The 18,222-nt window shown below is 46.1% G+C and overlaps 1 protein-coding gene across 3 annotated transcripts in view; it reads right to left on the minus strand.

The window, feature by feature from the left end:
* Positions 1–1,218: 1,218 nt before the first annotated feature.
* Positions 1,219–18,222, minus strand: part of lrch1 (leucine-rich repeats and calponin homology (CH) domain containing 1) — a 47,441-nt gene continuing 30,437 nt past the window's right edge. For 2 of the 3 annotated variants that reach the window (XM_089002322.1, XM_089002321.1), the window contains 17 exons: positions 13,875–14,019; positions 13,682–13,808; positions 13,507–13,612; positions 12,120–12,256; positions 11,927–12,042; positions 11,726–11,816; positions 10,921–11,026; positions 10,703–10,803; positions 9,447–9,517; positions 9,252–9,347; positions 7,462–7,498; positions 6,225–6,294; positions 5,759–5,872; positions 5,429–5,538; positions 3,560–3,697; positions 3,399–3,476; positions 1,219–1,579 (listed from right to left, as the gene is read on the minus strand). In XM_089002322.1, the coding sequence (XP_088858448.1) occupies positions 1,457–1,579; positions 3,399–3,476; positions 3,560–3,697; positions 5,429–5,538; positions 5,759–5,872; positions 6,225–6,294; positions 7,462–7,498; positions 9,252–9,347; positions 9,447–9,517; positions 10,703–10,803; positions 10,921–11,026; positions 11,726–11,816; positions 11,927–12,042; positions 12,120–12,256; positions 13,507–13,612; positions 13,682–13,808; positions 13,875–14,019 (1,766 nt within the window). In that variant the 3' untranslated portion in view covers positions 1,219–1,456. The remainder of the gene's footprint in view (positions 1,580–3,398; positions 3,477–3,559; positions 3,698–5,428; positions 5,539–5,758; positions 5,873–6,224; positions 6,295–7,461; positions 7,499–9,251; positions 9,348–9,446; positions 9,518–10,702; positions 10,804–10,920; positions 11,027–11,725; positions 11,817–11,926; positions 12,043–12,119; positions 12,257–13,506; positions 13,613–13,681; positions 13,809–13,874; positions 14,020–18,222) is intronic. The other variant, XM_089002323.1, reaches the window with a different exon arrangement.

Below are 18,222 nucleotides of genomic sequence, written 5' to 3' on the forward strand. Positions count from 1 at the left end.
CAATGCCGCGTAAAAAAAAAAAAAACGAGTCAGAAAAAAAAATGTCAGAAAAGAAAGAGTTAATTCCTAAGTTATATGGGTCTGGAGTTATCTAAGGTTGAAATGGGGGCAGATGTACAAAAAAACAATACAATATTGATTGATATAGCGCTTTAACGACAGCTGAAGCTGGAACAAAGCGCTAACATGGTAAAAATGGGAAATGCTGCCCTTTTGTGGAAAGGGAAAAAAAAACATTGCCAGAGGCCATGGCCAGTGCTGTATCGGCACACAAGCATGAAAAAACAAAACTTAAATTTCCCAATCAATTCGTGAATGGCAGTGAAGGAGTTAATAATAGATTTCAAGTGCCTTTCAAAACTCTCAAGGTCACTTTACAGTCACAGGACAAGTTTTTTTTGTGGGTGAGCAGCGGCAGCCACACGCGCCAGCGTTCACTCAACCCGGAATAACAAATTGATAGAAAGCTAGCTATTAGCTATCTGACCATTCAGCTGGCTAACTATTAACTATCTATTGGCTAGCCAACTAGCTAGGCAGATAGCTAATAGATAGCTAGCTAGATAGCGGCAGATGTCTCCTATTATTTGACTGTTTTGTGTGGATTTTTACATCCAGGTAAAAATGACCCACAACATAATCAACGTCAGCTATTAATAATAGATAGCTAGCTAACTAGCCAGATAGCTAAAAGCTAGCCAGCTAGATAGCGGCAGATGTCACCTATTATTTGACTGTTTTGTGTGGATTTTTACATCCAGGTAAAAATGACCCACAACATAATCAACGTCAGCTATTAATAATAGATAGCTAGCTAACTAGCCAGATAGCTAAAAGCTAGCCAGCTAGATAGCGGCAGATGTCTCCTATTATTTGACTGTTTTGTGTGGATTTTTACATCCAGGTAAAAATGACCCACAACATAATCAACGTCAGCTATTAATAATAGATAGCTAGCTAACTAGCCAGATAGCTAAAAGCTAGCCAGCTAGATAGCGGCAGATGTCTCCTATTATTTGATTGTCTTGTGTGGATTTTTACATCCAGGTAGACATGACAATCAATGTCAGCTATCAATAATAGCTAGCTATTATGACGCAACGTTGAAATGCGCACTGGGAGTAGGCCAAAGGTCAATTGTGGGTGAGAGGTGGGTCAGTTTGGCAATACCGAGCGGCAAATTGCGTCAACTCAGGGAAAAAAGCCCCCCCCCCCCCCCCCCCCCCCCCAAACCCCTGAATTCAAAACAATGAGGATAAAAATAGACGTGTCCAAAATAGTTGTTGGTCTTCAAAATGGCCGTTTCTTACCTTTTCAGTACAAAATGGAGGCTTTGTGCTTTTCTTTTGAAAGCCGAGTGAATCCCTCCAAGCAACACTCGATTGGTCGCTCGATCGAAAAGTGACTTTTCGCAGTGTCCACTTCAAATTCAGTCTGGTGGGGGGGTGGGCGAGGGTCACGCGAACAGGCCCGGTCCCGGCGCGGCGGCCATCTTGTGCTCCAGCAGGGCCCGCACCACCGCCCCCACCTTGAGCAGGCCTTTCTCCTCCAGGATGTGCTGCGGCAGGCACAACTTGTCCTGAAAGCGACAAATAGTCAAGACCCCGCCCTACTTTCAACCGAAATCCAAATTTGAAGCGCCAAACGTCCATGGGGTGGTGGCAAATATAAAAACAAATCCAAGACGTCACCATGGCAACAAGAGCCAAACATCCAAAAAGCGCCTTTTGCTTTCAGGACCACGTTTACTTCCTGTTACAGTTGGGCCTAGCTATCTATCTAGCTATTAGCTATTGAGTTAGCTATCTAGCTCTCTATTTGCTATCTAGCTATTAGCTAATCTAGCTAGCTTACTAGCTCTCTATTTGCTATCTAGCTATCTAGCAATGTGGCAAGCTAGCTCTCTATTTGCTATCTAGCTGGCTATTTATTTAGCGATTAGCTGTCGAGCTAGCTAGCTACCTCTTTATTTGCTATCCAGCTGGCTATCTATCTATCTAGCTATTAGCTGTTGAGCTAGCTAGCTAACTCTCTATTTGCTATCTAGCTATTAGCTGTCTAGCTAGCTAGCTCTCTATTTGGTATCTAGCTATTAGCTGTCGAGCTAGCTAGCTAGCTCTCTATTTGCTATCTATCTAGCTATTAGCTGTCGAGCTAGCTAGCTAGCTCTCTATTTGCTATCTAGCTGGCTATATATTTAGCTATCGAGCTAGCTAGCTCGCTATTTGCTATCTAGTTGGCCAGCTACCTATCTAGCTATAAGCTGTCAAGGTAACTAGCTCGCTCTCTATTTGCTATCTAGCTGGCCAGCTACCTATCTAGCTCTTAGCTATCGAGCTAGCTAGCTAGCTCTCTATTTACTATCTAGCTGGCTATCTATCTATCTAGCTATTAGCTATAAATCTAGCTAGTTAGCTTTCTATTTACTATCTAGCTGCCTATCTATCTATCAAGCTATTAGCTGGCTAGCTATTTATCTATCTAGCTATTAGCTATCACGCCAGATGGCTCCACGCGTAAGCGGCAAAGAGCGCCAGGAGGCAGAAAACGTGAACCAGGCCACAGACGATCAGGTCCCGCCGCCATCGGGGCGGAGGGGGGGTCTGAGTGGTCACTGAGACCCGGGTCCGCGGCGGCAGGGGGGCAGCGGGGGCGGGTTTCCTCCCCAGAAGATGCTGCCCGCCCACCAGCGTGCAGACGGTGGCGCCCACGGGCGGCAGGCGCCGCTGGATGATGTCGTAGGGGGAGCACAGACAACGCTGCGGGGATGCCGAGAAATTAAAAAAAAAGGGGAAAGGGGGACAAAAAAGACGACAAAAACATCGAGAAATCCAGATGGGGAGCGAAAAGAGAAAAAAGAGGGAAGAGGTTAAACGGCAAATGGGAACAGAGATGGGCGTCACCGTGACGACGAGCAGGGGATGCTGATCGGGAGGAGGAGGCAACTGGCGAGGGGAAGCAAGCCAGCGGGGAGGGGGTGGAGCCTAAGCGGCGCCCATTCACCTGTGGCGGAGACGGGGCCGGCGAGGAGCTGGCGCTGTTAGCGCAGGTAGCCTGGGGCCGGCTAGCAGGAATTAGCACGCAAGCTAGCAGCGCGTTAGCACGGCGAGCTCCTCGTCGGCGCTTAAAAGTGCCTCGCCTCAACTTGGATGCCATTCAAGCAATTGACGGAAAGAAGACGCCCACGTCAACAAGCCCCGCCCATGTCAACAAGCCCCACCCACGTCAACAAGCCCCGCCCTTCACTTGGCACCCCCAAAACAAGCGAGCACAAATAGGCCATCGCCGCTCGGCGTGGAGGAAGAAGCCATGACGCAAAAGCCCCGCCCCCAAAGCTAGGCTAAGCGCTTTGAAGCCCCCCCCCCCCCCCCCCCCCCCCCAACCCCCGCTTTGCTTACCTCGGGCAACCCCATCTTGCGACAGGCGTCCAGAAAGTTCTCCACGTTGCGCCGACACTTAGCCATACTCAGTTTGGGCTGTGGCGGGAAAAAAAGGTCAACAAAAGGTCAATAAAGCAAGTCCAAATGCATTGCAAGGGGCAGGGGGGGGCGGGGCCTACCACGGCGGGGGAGGGCACGTGGATGCTGATCACCGAGCGTGGGCGAACGTGATTGGCCAAGTGGCAAAGCACCACGCCGTCCATCAGCGACGTGCCCAAATCGGCGGGGAGGACCACCTTCAGACGGCTCTCGATGCTCTGTTGTGTAACAACAACAACAACAACAAACCGCCATTTTGGTATACACACACACACACACATATTGTTGCTAATTTGAGGGGGGGGGGCAGGTTTGTGGCCAAAATGGAGCGTTTGATTGATGCCTTCGATTTTGGCGGGTCCATTTGGAAAAAAAATTGATGAACTGTTATTTTTTAAAAAAAAATTGACTTTATTGCGGATTTAATGTCCGTCACAAGCAAGGATGGATTAACTTCCGCTAATTGGATAACTTCTGCTAATTTAAACAACCAGCATGAGAAAATACAGTGATTAATTGGTTCCCAGAAAGCGTGTAAGGCGAAAAGTGTGTCTTCCAAAAAATATGTTCCCATAGGAAACTATTAAAATGAGAATAATCCGTTCCTAAGTCACCATAAAACATCATTTTCTACTAAATAAGCCTAAATAAGTCAAGTTATACAAAATATTATATATACTTATATATATATATATATATACTTATGTATTATATATACTTATATATTATATATACTTATTTTATGTATAATAAAAGTGCTAGTGTATTGTAATTAAAGAAATAAACTGTACTGTATAATAAAGTTGTTTTAATAATAATAACAATAATAATAATACAGTAAAGTCTCGTTATATCGATATCGGATATATCGATAGTCCCGGTTATATCGATACTATTTCTATGCACGCAAGGAGAAAATTACATGCAAACATGGTCGGATATATCGATAATCCTGGTTATATCGATATTTCTTCGGACTCCCTTGAATATCGATATAACGAGACTTTACTGTAATACATTTAATTTATAAGCACCTTTCAAAACTCTACGTTTTTCTGTGGGTGAGCAGCGGCAGCCACACGCGCCAGCGTTCACTTAACCCGCAATAACTCAAACAGAATAAAAGCTAGATAGCTAATAGATTGCCAATAGATAGCCAGGTAGACAGCTAGACAACTAGCTATATAACTGATAGCCAGCTATATAGCTAGCCAGTGGCTAATGGATAGTCACTTAGATAGCCAGCTAGCCAATAGATAGCTAATAGATAGCGAGGTAGCCAGTTTTATTGACCTTTGTCCATTATGATACGCATACATGTACTCTACTGCCCCCCGGTGACCATCATCAGTAATAGAAAATGGCTGAATTTCACTAATGACCAAGTCAATTATTTTATAATAATAATACATTTAATTTAGAAGCACCTTTCAAAACTCTCAAGGTAACTTTAGTCACAGGATACGTTTTTATGTGGGTGAGCAGCGGCAGCCACATGCGTCAGCGTTCACTCAACCCGGAAGTAACTCAAATAGATAGAAAGCTAGCTAGCTAGCTAAGAGTTAGCTTATAATCACTTAACCTGGAATAACTTAACCTTGATAGCTAGCCAGCTAGATAGCAAATAGAGAGCTTGGTAGCTAGCTCGATGGCTAATAGCTAACTAGATATCTAGCCAGCTAGATAGCAAATAGAGAGCTAAATAAATGGACGGCGCTGCGAGAAAGTTAGCGAGCTAACCAATAAATAGCTGGCTAGATAGGTAGCCAGCCAACTAGATAGCTATATAGCTAGCTAGCTGGCCGGCCAGGGAGCTAGATAGCAAATAGCTTGCTAGCTAGATAGCGAGCTCGCTAGGCCATCTTGGCTTTTTTTTAGGCTTTTTTCCAAAATGGCGTCAAACACCACCATTTGGAAAGACCCGCCCCCACAGACCCCGCCCCACTTACGTCTCGGAGCTGCTCGGTGAGCTCCAGCTCTTCTCTGAGCTGCTCCATCTTCCTCCGCATGGTGAACTGCGGGTCCACGCACTCGTCGCTCTTGTGGCTGCGCAGGAACACTGAGCGGCCATGACGGCGGCGACGACAAAGAAAGAGAAAAAAACAAAACAAAGACACATTTGAATTGCGTTGTACTTTTCTTTTCTTTGTCATGGATCATTTTGGTCACCATCATGAAGCCCCGCCCCTTCCCCCCCCAGGACCACCTGTCAGTCATTATTTTTTTTTCAATGTCATTTTTGACAACTTCAAGGGCCGCACAACCGGGCTGAAACCTACCGCGCTCCGGTAGGCCTCCGTCGCCCCGGCGACGGCGCCACGCTCCAAATAGGGGCGGAGCCTGCGAGAGATGGGCGGGGGAGGAGGGGGGCGAGCAGGGTACAGAGGGCGGGGCTGCAACCGGGAAGGGGGGGAAAGGGGGTGACGGAGTGGGGGTGGCGTGCGTACAAGTGCATTGCAAGTGCATTATGGGTAAATGTTCATGCGGTGGGTCATCCCAACAACATTGTGAATAAACGGAGGGTGGGGGGGGGGGGGGCGACAAAACGAGAAAGCATAAAAAAAATTGAGGTTAGCGTCACGGGAGCACGGTAGCGAGCGCTAGCAATTAGCACAGCTAGCGACACTATTTTTTTAAACATTTGCCTGCAACACAAAGAGCGCAAAGTAGACCACGAGCGACCATGAAAACGGAAAAACGCCCAGGATGGGACTCAACACCCCCCCCCATACCAGTCCAACTCACCCGAGCGAGGTTTCAGTCCAAACGGGGCGCCGGACACGGTGGGGAGTCTGCCCGGAGAACCGTTCCGTCGCTGCGGGGACGCAAAGGAAGTTTGGGTGACCAAGGTGACCCCATTTGGCCTTTGACCCGATTTTCCGGCGTATAAGCCACAAACTGTAAGGTGCACCTTCAATGACTAAAAAAAGGTTTGCAAATAGAATATATAAATACAGTGATACCTCGGGTTACAAACGCTTTAGCTCACGAACTTTTCACCTCACGAACATTAAATTCATGAGCATATATTCTTGGGATACAAACAAGTTTTTGGCAGACGAACCTAACCATGCGGAGCGCCACTGTGGCTGGACTAGTTTTCGCCACCTTCTTCTTTTGAGTGCAGATGTGGTTTGTTACCGAGTGGAGTACTTTTGCTATGATGAGACCGAAAAAGACCCCACCACAGGCTAGTGGTAAGCCGAAAAGGACACAAAAGAAAACGACGGGCGAGCAGAGGATTGAGATCGTCGAAAAACACCAAGTTGGTGTGCGTTTGAGTGACTTAGCATCCCACTACCAGGATGCACCATTGCTACGTGTGGCTAAGGGTGTTTCTGTGTTGTCTAAGCAACGGTCTCGGGCAATAGATTAGGTTGAAAAACTTCTGTTGATTTGGATTAACGAAAAGCAGCTAGCAGGGGACCGTGTGAGTGAGGGTATTATCGCCCAGAAAGCACTGCAACTTACCTCGGATATTAACAAGAGGCAACAACATCAATGACCATCACAAAGGTCAATAAACTGACATTATTATACAATATATGTATTTCTTTCATTACAATATAATAGCATATTTATTATACATAAAATAAGGTATATTTTGTGTAGTTTGAAGGTTTATTTCGTAGAAAATTATGTTTTATGGGACCTTGGAACAGATTATTCTCATTTTAATAGTTTCCTATAGGAAATTAATGTTTGGAAGACACACTTTTCACCTTACACACTTTCTGGGAACCAGTTAAGTTCATAAGCTGAGGTATCACTGTATATATAAATATGTACTTGTTTTCCATATATAAGGCACACCGCATTATAAGGCTCAATATGACTTCGCGTTTACGGCGCAGTGGCGTATAAGACGCAGGATCATTTTTGGAAGAAAATCAAGCCTTTTTTTTTGGCGGTGCGCCTTATACACCGGGAAATACACTCGTGAAGACTTGGTAAATAGGATTCTCGAGCGATGGTTGCGTACCTGGGGTGAAATGACATCATCCTCGCTGTCTTTCCCGCTGCGGGACACAAAAAGTCTGGTGAGTGGCGGCAGGTGTGATGAAGACCAGTTTGGTGGACAAAAACAAAGCTCAACCCCCTACCCCGACCCCCCACACAGGGTCGTAAGTTGAAATCTATTCAAAATGGCCGACGTGACGTTTACACAACAGGATCGTATATGATGTCAATCTGTTGTTGAATTATGACCGTGCTCCATTCCGACAAAACGGTCGTAAGTCAAACGGTCGTAAGTTGAAATCTATTCAAAATGGCCGACGTGACGTTTACACGACAGGATAGTACATGATGTCAATCTGTTGTTGAGTTACGACCGGGTTCCATTCCGACAAAACGGTTGCAAGTCAAAGGGTCGTAAGTTGAAATCTATTCAAAATGGCCGACGTGACGTTTACACGACAGGATCGTATATGATGTCAATCTGTTGTTGAATTATGACCGTGCTCCATTCCGACAAAACGGTCGTAAGTCAAACGGTCGTAAGTTGAAATCTATTCAAAATGGCCGACGTGACGTTTACACGACAGGATCGTATATGATGTCAATCTGTTGTTGAGTTACGACCGGGTTCCATTCCGACAAAACGGTTGCAAGTCAAAGGGTCGTAAGTTGAAATCTATTCAAAATGGCCGACGTGACGTATACACGACAGGATAGTATATGATGTCAATCTGTTGTTGAGTTACGACCGGGTTCCATTCCGACAAAACGGTCATAAGTCAAACGGTCGTAAGTTGAAATCTATTCAAAATGGCCGACGTGACGTTTACACGACAGGATAGTATATGATGTCAATCTGTTGTTGAGTTACGACCGGGTTCCATTCCGACAAAACGGTTGCAAGTCAAAGGGTCGTAAGTTGAAATCTATTCAAAATGGCCGACGTGACGTATACACGACAGGATAGTATATGATGTCAATCTGTTGTTGAGTTACGACCGGGTTCCATTCCGACAAAACGGTTGCAAGTCAAAGGGTCGTAAGTTGAAATCTATTCAAAATGGCCGACGTGACATTTACACGACAGGATCGTATATGATGTCAATCTGTTGTTGAGTTACGACCGGGTTCCATTCCGACAAAACGGTTGCAAGTCAAAGGGTCGTAAGTTGAAATCTATTCAAAATGGCCGACGTGACGTATACACGACAGGATAGTATATGATGTCAATCTGTTGTTGAGTTACGACCGGGTTCCATTCCGACAAAACGGTCATAAGTCAAACGGTCGTAAGTTGAAATCTATTCAAAATGGCCGACGTGACGTATACACGACAGGATCGTATATGATGTCAATCTGTTGTTTTTAAGCAACGTTTTCGATTGAATACTATTATATACCAAACTGCTTACACTCAATAAATTTTATAACTTTTAGTGTCATTTTTATCACTTTATATTTCGTATTATCGAGTTTTATGACTGTAGTGTAGTGTTATGACCGACACACACGCTCGGACTCAGGCGGACGGCAAACGAAAAAAAAGCAGTGGACAGTACTACACAGGAGATGTTGCCGAGACGGTATCTGCACTGTATAACTACTGTACTGAGTGTAGTCACGCAGTAGATTGCTGTGCGAGTGTGTGACATGCTGGCTGGCCAAAATTGTAGTACGTGTTGCGGTGCCAGGTGTAGAATGTTTTTTAAAAAAGGGTCGTGGCGGTCGTGGTCGTAAGTCCGGGTGGTCGTAACTTGCACCGGTCGTAACTTGGATGTTACCTGTCTCTCTAAAATTGGGGTGGCGACCTACTTGACGGTGGTCTCCAGCGGGACCATTTCCAGGGGGTAGAGGTGAACGGTGCCCACGTCCGAGCGCGGCCCGCCGTGGTCGCTCGTCACTCTGCACCTGCGTTCGACGTAAAAGCGGTGAGGCGGCGGCGCCTTTCGTTGTCACGGTTGGACAAAAGGCGCTCGTTTCCGAGACGGAGGAAGGCGAGCCGCTCACTCTGACGTCCAGCGGGGGTCTTCGTCGATCCTCAGCGGCTCGTACAAATCCGCCGCCGCCGTCGTTCGGGCCTGAAACGCAACGCAAGCCAGGGGGAATTCAACCACGCTCACAAAGAGGCCCCGCCCCGTCAAGGCTCAAATAGTTAGCTATCTCGCTAGCAAGCTATTTGCAATCTGTTATTGCTATCTAGCAAGATATCTATTAGCTATATAGCTATCTAGCTGGCTGGCTAGCTATCTAGTGGGCTAGCTATTAGCTATATATTGGCTAGCTAGCTAGCTTTCTATCTATTTGAGTTACTTCCGGGTTGAGTGAACGCTGGCGCGTGTGGCTGCCGCTGCTCACCCACAGAAAAACGGATCCTGTGACTGTAAAGTGACCTTGAGAGTTTTTAGAGGCGCTTATAAATGAAATTGATTATTATTGAGTGATTATTAGCTAGCTAACTAGCTTTCTATTTGAGTTACTTCCGGGTTGAGTGATTATTAGCTAACTCTTAGCTAGCAAGCTAGCTTTCTAACTATTTGAGTTACTTCCGGATTGCGTGATTATTACCTAACTCTGAGCTAGCTATCTAGTATATAATTTAGGAATTAAAAAGCTGGCTATCTGGATGGCTACCTAGCTGGCTATCTATTAGCTGTCGAGCGAGCTGGCTTCCTATCTAGCCTATCGAACTATATATCTATTAGCTGACTAGCTATCTAGCTAGCTATCTGGCTGGATAGCTATTAACTATTTATTAGCTAGCTAGCTTTCCATCTTTTTGAGTTACTTCCGAGTTGAGTGAACGCTGGCGCATGTGGCTGCCGCTGCTCACCCACACAAAAACTGATCCTGTGACTGTAAAGTGACCTTGAGAGTTTTGAGAGGCGCTTATAAATGAAATTGATTATTATTATTGAGTGATTATTAGCTAGCTAACTAGCTTTCTATTTGAGTTACTTCCAGGTTGAGTGATTATTAGCTAACTCTTAGCAAGCAAGCTAGCTAGCAAGCATATAAATTAGGAATTAACTAGCTAGCTGGCTGGCTACCTATTTGCTATCTATTAGCTGTCTACCTAGCTGGCTGCCTATCTAGCATATCAAACTATATATCTATTAGCTCACTGGCTATCTAGCTAGCTAGCTGGCTATTATTATTAAAATGTAACTTGTGATTGTTTGTTGTGGACAAGGCCAACCTCAACCCCTATTCCCCTCCCCTCCAAAAAAAACAAAATGGTGCCTGATAAAGATGTGTTGACTTGCCTCACTGTAGCCCACGAGGGGATGTCGCAAGGGGGGCGGCGGCTCCCTCAGTGCCAGGGCGGGGCTTCCCTCCATAAGCCACGCCCCCTCCGAGGCACCATCTGCATGAAAGGTGGGGGGCAAGATGGCCGTTGTGCAAAAGCCAGCCATTTGGGGCCACTTTGTGGGTTCTGACCCGCTTCGGGCCGAGTCGAGAACGTTTGGGCGGCGCCCCCTACCCGTCAGGGAGCTCCCGCGTTCACCCGAGTTGTCTTTAGCCAGGCCGTCCTCCTCCGTGATGTTGCTCATGGGCACGTTCGCACTCAAAATGTCTTCGTCCGTCGGCTGCCAACAAAGACAACTGGGTCACCGGAAGCAACACGGCAGCTACTACCCATCCCCGGTCCCCCTCCCCGTTATTATTTGTATTATTATTATCATTTGCTAGCTATTTGCTATCTATTAGCTCTGGCTGGCTAGCTAGCTATCTGGCTGATTAGCTAGCTGGCTATCTAGCTAGCTATTCACTATCTAGCTGGCTGGCTATCTCGCTAGGTCCCTGTTGGCTATCAACTGGCTAGCTGGCTAGCTTTCTATCGATTTGAGTTACTTTCCGGTTGAGTGAACGCTGGCGCCTGTGGCTGCCACTGCTCACCCGCGGAAAAAAGTGACCTTGAGACTTTTGAAAGGTGCTTGTAAATGAAATGGATTATTATTAGGATTATTAGTATTATTATTATCATTTGCTAGCTATTGGCTATCTATTAGCTCTGGCTAGCTAGCAATCTGGCTGGTTAGCTAGCTATCTAGCTGGCTGGCTATTTAGCTAGGCATCTGTTGGCTATCGATTAGCTAGCTAGCTTTCTATCTATTTGAGTTACTTCCGGGTTGAGTGCTTAGAAATGAAATAGATAATGTTATTATTATTATCATCATCATCATCATTATTATTATTATGACTATTATCATTATTATGACTATTATCACCATCATCATCATTATTATTATTATTATTATTATTATAATTATTATTAGGGCGCTGACCTCCGTTGCAGAGAGCCTCTTGTCGCCGACGTCGCTGCCCACCCCCGAGTCGCTGTCGCGCTTCCTCTGCTGCTCCGTCACGTCGTCCGCTCTGCGACCAATCCATTTTTGGAACTCATTTTCAAATGAATCAATTGATCTCCAATCTCCAATTGATCATTTGACATCCATCCAACAAACGGCGGCGGTCATCGGACTCACCGCATGGGACTGAGGCGCTCGGCGGCGAGCAGGTAGAGGCCGTCGGCCATCTTGTCGCCGCGAGACGCCTCCATGTTGAGATACTTGAAGATGTGAACTTTGCCCTTTAGACAGATCTAACAAGTGGGGAGGGCGTGAAGGCCTTTCGGGGAACAGAAAGCATCGGCAGGGGGCGGGCTGTGGGCGTGGCTACCTGCGCCGGCGGGCTCTGCAGCGGGTTGTTCTCCAGGCGCAAGGCCTGGAGCTGCGCCATCCTGCGGTAGCTGAGCGGAATGGTGGCCACCTTGTTGCACGAGAAGTCCAGCTTGACCAAAGGAAGGTCGGCCAGGTCTGCGTGCGAGGGTACGGGGGCGGAGGGGGGGGGGGGGTTTACCGTGGCGGTCAAGTGAGCCTCGGCGCTGAGCCAAATTCAGTATGCTGTTAGCATCCAACCCGCTAATCATTTCAAATCGTCGCCAAATAGCGATCAAGCTAGCCAGCTAGCGATCAAGCTAGCCAGCTACCAATCAAACTAACCAGCTAGCAATCAAGCTAGCGATAAAACTAGCCAGCTAGCAATCAAGCTAGCCAGCTAGTGATCAAGCTAACCAGCTAGCAATCAAGCTTGCAATCAAGCTAGCCAGCTAGCGATCAAGCTAGCCAGCTAGCAATCAAGCTAGCGATAAAACTAGCCAGCTAGCAATCAAGCTAGCCAGCTAGTGATCAAGCTAACCAGCTAGCAATCAAGCTTGCAATCAAACTAGCCAGCTAGCAATCAAGCTCGTGATCAAGCTAGCCAGCTGGTGATCAAGCTAGCCAAATAGCAATCCAGCTATCCAGCTAGCGATCAAGCTAGCCAACTAGAACTCAAGCTAGCCAGCTAGCGATCAAGCTAGCCAACTAGAACTCAAGCTAGCCAGCTAGCAATCAAGCTAGCCAACGAGCAATCAAGATAGCGATCAAGATAGCCAGCTAGCAACCAAACTAACCAGCTAGCAATCAAGCTGGCGATAAAACTAGCCAGCTAGCAATCAAGCTAGCCAGCTAGTGATCAAGCTAACCAGCTAGCAATCAAGCTTGCAATCAAGCTAGCCAGCTAGCGATCAAGCTAGCCAGCTAGCAATCAAGCTAGCGATAAAACTGCCAGCTAGCAATCAAGCTAGCCAGCTAGTGATCAAGCTAACCAGCTAGCAATCAAGCTTGCAATCAAACTAGCCAGCTAGCAATCAAGCTCGTGATCAAGCTAGCCAGCTGGTGATCAAGCTAGCCAAATAGCAATCCAGCTATCCAGCTAGCGATCAAGCTAGCCAACTAGAACTCAAGCTAGCCAGCTAGCGATCAAGCTAGCCAACTAGAACTCAAGCTAGCCAGCTAGCAATCAAGCTAGCCAACGAGCAATCAAGATAGCGATCAAGATAGCAACCAAACTAGCTGCCTAGCGATCAAGCTAGCCGGCTAGCAATCTGGCTAGCTGGCTAACGATCAAGCTAGCCGACTAGCGATCAAGCTAGCAGGTTAGCCATCAACCTAGCGATCAAGCTAGCGATATTCGCGACAGTGGCGACGGATTGGGCGGGGGGGGTGGGGGGGGGGGGGCCGACCTTCCGGAAGGACACACAGCAGGTTCCGTCGCACGTTGAGCTCCCGTAGCGCCCGCAGCCGCCCGATGTGTCGCGGAAGGGCCGTGAGCTCGTTACAGCTGATGTCCTGCCAAAGCAAGACATCAGTTTTTATGTCGACGTCCAAAATGGCGGCAGGCGGGCGAACGACGCTCACCAGCTCCATGAGGCGGCGCAGTTGCCCCACGCCGTCGGGCAGGCTGACCAGTTTGTTGTTGCTGGCGTTGAGGACTCGTAGCGGCAGGGCGCACAAGCAGGCCGGGAGGGCGCTCAGCTGGTTGCGACTGACGGCACAAAACAAAATGGCGGCAATCACACGCGAGCCCATCGCTCCCTCTCTCCCGGCGTACCTGAGGTTGAGCGAGGTGAGCGAGTGCAGGCCGATGACGCCGTCCGGGATGCTTCGGATGCAGTTGTGGTACAAGTTGAGAGTCTCCAAGGCCACCAGGTGGCACACTTCCGACGGCACGTCCGACAGGCGGTTCTTGGACAAATCTGGACACACAAAAGCAACCACAGTCAAGGACTGCAAAGCCTTCTCTGCTGGCCTAAAAATATAGCGCAATCACAGACTGATGTCAATTCGATTTTGACCACAAATTCTTCTGAAATCATTCCAAATTGTCTCTCAGCTTCCTTTTTCCTATTCTAGCTATCTTGCTAGTTATCCATTTGCTATTTATTTGCTATCTAGCTCCCTGGCCAGCTATCTAGCTAGTTATCTATTAGCTATATAGCTATCAAGCTGGCTGGCTAGCTATCAGGTTGGCTAGCTATTACCTATCTATTAGCTAGCTAGCTTTCTATCTGAGTTACATTCTGGGTCGAGTGCTGGCGTGAGTGGCTGTCGCTGCTCACCCACAGAAAAACTGATCCTGTAACTGTAAAGTGACCATGAGAATTTTGAGGTGCTTATAAATGAAATGGATTATTATTATTGAGTGATTATTAGCTAACTCTTAGCTGGCTAGCTAGTTTTCTAACTATTTGAGTTACTTCCGGGTTGAGTGATTATTAGTTAACTCTTAGCTAGCTAGCTAGCATATAATTTAGTAATTAACTAGCTGGCTATCTGGATGGATACCTAGCTGGCTATCTATTAGCTGCCTATCTAGCCTATCGAGCTATCTAGCTATTAGCTGACTAGCTATCTAGTTAGCTATGTGGCTAGCTATCTATGAGCTATGTATTAGCTATATAGCTAACTTTCCATCTATTTGAGTTACTTGGGGGTTGAGTGAACGCTGGCGCATGTGGCTGCCGCTGCTCACCCACAGAAAGACTTATCCTGTGACTAAAGTGACCATGAGTTTTTTGAAAAGCGCTTGGAAATGAAATGTATTATTATTATTATTACAGTAAAGTCTCGTTATATCGATATTCAAGGGAGTCCGAAAAAATATCGATATAACCGGGACTATCGATATATCCGATATCGATATAACGAGACTTTACTGTATTATTATTATTATATCATTAAGAAAGGTTGGACAGTTACTTCCTGGCTAATGGCACCCTCTAGTGGACTTGTTGTAAATCACCCTTTTTTCAGTCAGGATTGGACAGTCAGGATTCAGTCAGGATTGATTCAGACATAGCACTACTGAAGGCCTAGCCCGCCACTACTGAAGGCCTAGCCCGCCACTGACCTCAGGAGTCATTTTTCTTTCCGACAAGCCCCACTTTTGCCCCCTTTGACTCCGAAACCAAGAAAGCGACTTGTATTTGTTTTGAAAATGGCCGACAGCAAAGGTGTTCATTACCAAGGATGCTACAAAGGCCACTTTTGGCTAAAGGAAGCTCCTCAGCCCACTGTAACACCTAGCTCAAAGAGGCCAAACTCTTCTTGGGGGCGACACACGTGGCAAAAGCGTTTTCAATTCTGCAAAAGTCGACATGAACGGGCGGGGTGCAAACCTCGCCTCGGTGTGTGTGTGTGTGTGTGTGTGTGTGTGTGTGTAGCAGCTGCATCCTCAGGAAAAAGCCGCCTCCCTCTAATAACAGACTGGAGCAAAAGTGCAACAACATGCTGGCGGACGTCATTTCCTCCTCCAAAGTAAAATGGCACCTTTGGCTTGAAGTAAATCGCCCCTACTTACGAGGAAATGCTTTTTTTTTTTCTACCATTATTTTAGGGTGAAATTTGGTGTTAGCCGAGTTTTGGATTGGATTGGATGTACCATTATTGGTCTCTCTGTGGAGAAATGCACATTTCACAGCAGCATAGTGATGAAAGGAAGAGGAAAGGAAAGAAAGAAGTAGAAAAACAAAATATAGCAGCTGCTGGAAAGGCAGCGATTGAGCTAGCTAGCAAGCTAATTCTCTTTGATGGATTGGATTTGGATTGGATGTACCTTTATTCGTCTCGCAGTGGAGAAATTGACATTTCACAGCAGCAAAGTGATGAATGGAGGAGGAAAGGAAAGAAAGAAGTAGAAAAACAAAATACAGGTGCTGCTGGAAAGGCAGCCACTCTCGCGGCGCCATCTTGAAGTAAAAAAAAAAAATATATAACAAATAATATGACAACACAAAGACACAGAGTCATTCATTCTTCAGTACTTGCTGTACCCTCTGTGTGACATGGAGCAATTCTAGATGTAAGACGAGATGTTCATAGCGTCCTTTTTGTCAGTGGATCAGGGACGTCATGGTGGGACGTGCACGTCTACTACAAGCTAAATGTTGAAAGCAAACACGCAGCTGTAGCATCCATTGACCAAAAGAGATTGTCTCACATCTCCTGCCCCACGTAAATCCGCTTCAATTCCAAGCCGCGACAGTTCCACATGCGCATCGGCGACCACTCCAGTGCCAGGGTTTTTGTCATTGTCACTCGAATTCCAGGAGCCACAGAATATTGACTTTTAGGACTACATCAACATTCAATGGCGCGTCAAAAAACCTTCGACTCTCTTCTGTCATCAGAAAAAATAGTTAATTCCTAAGTTATAAGGGTCTAGAGTTATCTCAGCTTGAAATGCGGGTGGCTGTACAAAATACAATGCAGACATTTATTTTATAGAATTTTATTTATTTACTAATTTATGTATTTATTTTTGTAGCTATCTAGCTATATTTCTACCGACCGACCGACCGATCTACCTACCTACCTACCTGTCTGTCTAGCAAGCTAGCTAGCTAGCTAGCTAGCTGGATAGGTGCAGTGAGCTAGCTCAATACATCCATTTTGATTGATATAGCGCTTTAACAACAGCTGAAGGTGTAACAAAGCGCTAACATGGACAAAAGGCAAATGTTGCCCCCTTGTAGGATGGGAAAAACATTACCAGAGGCCATTTCCAGCACTTTATCGGCACCCAGGCATGAAAAACCAAAACCCACCGCCGTCCTCGCTCATCCGTCCCAGAAAAAAAGTAGGACAAAAAGAAAAGAGGATCCAACAGGGTGGGGGTGGGGGGCGCTAAATGGGAACACAGCAAATGTGTCAAAATACACACACACACACACACACACACACACACACACACACACACACACACACACACACGTACGGTTTGCTGAAGGCTGAGTAATATGTGGGTCAGTAGTGGGGGGCTAGGGAGGTTTGTAGCACTCCATTGCTACCGCAGCTAAGCAAAACAGCCACTGCACTAAATTCATGTCATCTAAAATTGCTTCATGTCACAAAGAGGGTACAGCAAGTGCTGAAGAATGAATGACTCTCTGTGTCTTTGTGTTGTCATATTTGTTATTTAGTTTTTTTTTTGTTCTTTTGACTTTTGTTTATGGAGACATTAGGACATAAGTCTTTTCTCTTTGTCTTTTCTGTAATACACCGTACAATAGCTATCTGGCTGGCTCGCTATTAGCTATCTATTGGCTTGCTAGTTAGCTTTCTATCTATTTGAGTCACTTCCGGGTTGAGTGATTATTAGATAACCTTAGCTAGCTAGCTCGCTAGCTTTTTATCTATGTGGGTTACTTCCGGGTGGATTGATTATGGGCTAACTCTTAGCTAGCTAGCTTTCTATCTATTTGAGTTACTTTCGGGTTGAGTTATTATTAGCTAAATCTAAGCTAGCTTTCTATCTATTTGAGTTACTTCCGGGTTGAGTGATTATTAGCTAACTCTTAGCTAGCTAGCGAGCTTTCTATCTATTTCAGTTACTTCCGGGTTGAGTGATTATTAGCTAACGCTTAGCTAGCCAGCTATCTTTCTATCTATTTGAGTTACTTGGGGGTTGAGTGATTATTAACTAACTCTTAGCTAGCTAGCTAGCTTTCTATCTATTTGAGTTACTTCCGGGTTGAGTGATTATCAGCCAACTCTTAGCTAGTTAGCTTTCTATCTATTTGACTTACTTTCGGGTTGAGTGAACACTTGCACGTGTGGCTTCCGCTGCTCACCCACAGAAAAACTTGAAAGTTTTGGAAGGCGCTTAGAAATGAAATGTATTATTATTATTAAAAAGGGGACATTTTCTACACTCATCTATTAGGATGACAGCTACCAAAAAGTGTGTGTGTGTGTGTGTGTGTGTGTGTGTGTGTGTGTGTGTGTGTGTGTGTGTGTGTGTGTGTGTGTGTGTGTGTGTGTGTGTGTGTGTGTGTGTGTGTGTTTGAGTGTGTGTGAGAGCGTGATAATGCTCATTTATGTACGCTGCTGTGAGCTTTACTGTGTACGGCCAAAAGCCGGAAGGCATCCGCTGTCAATCTAACCTATTACTATTATTA

This window comes from Hippocampus bargibanti, linkage group LG08 (assembly GCF_051943395.1).
Source record: "Hippocampus bargibanti isolate YZ-2025 linkage group LG08, ASM5194339v1, whole genome shotgun sequence".
Classification (NCBI taxonomy): Eukaryota; Metazoa; Chordata; class Actinopteri; order Syngnathiformes; family Syngnathidae; genus Hippocampus; species Hippocampus bargibanti.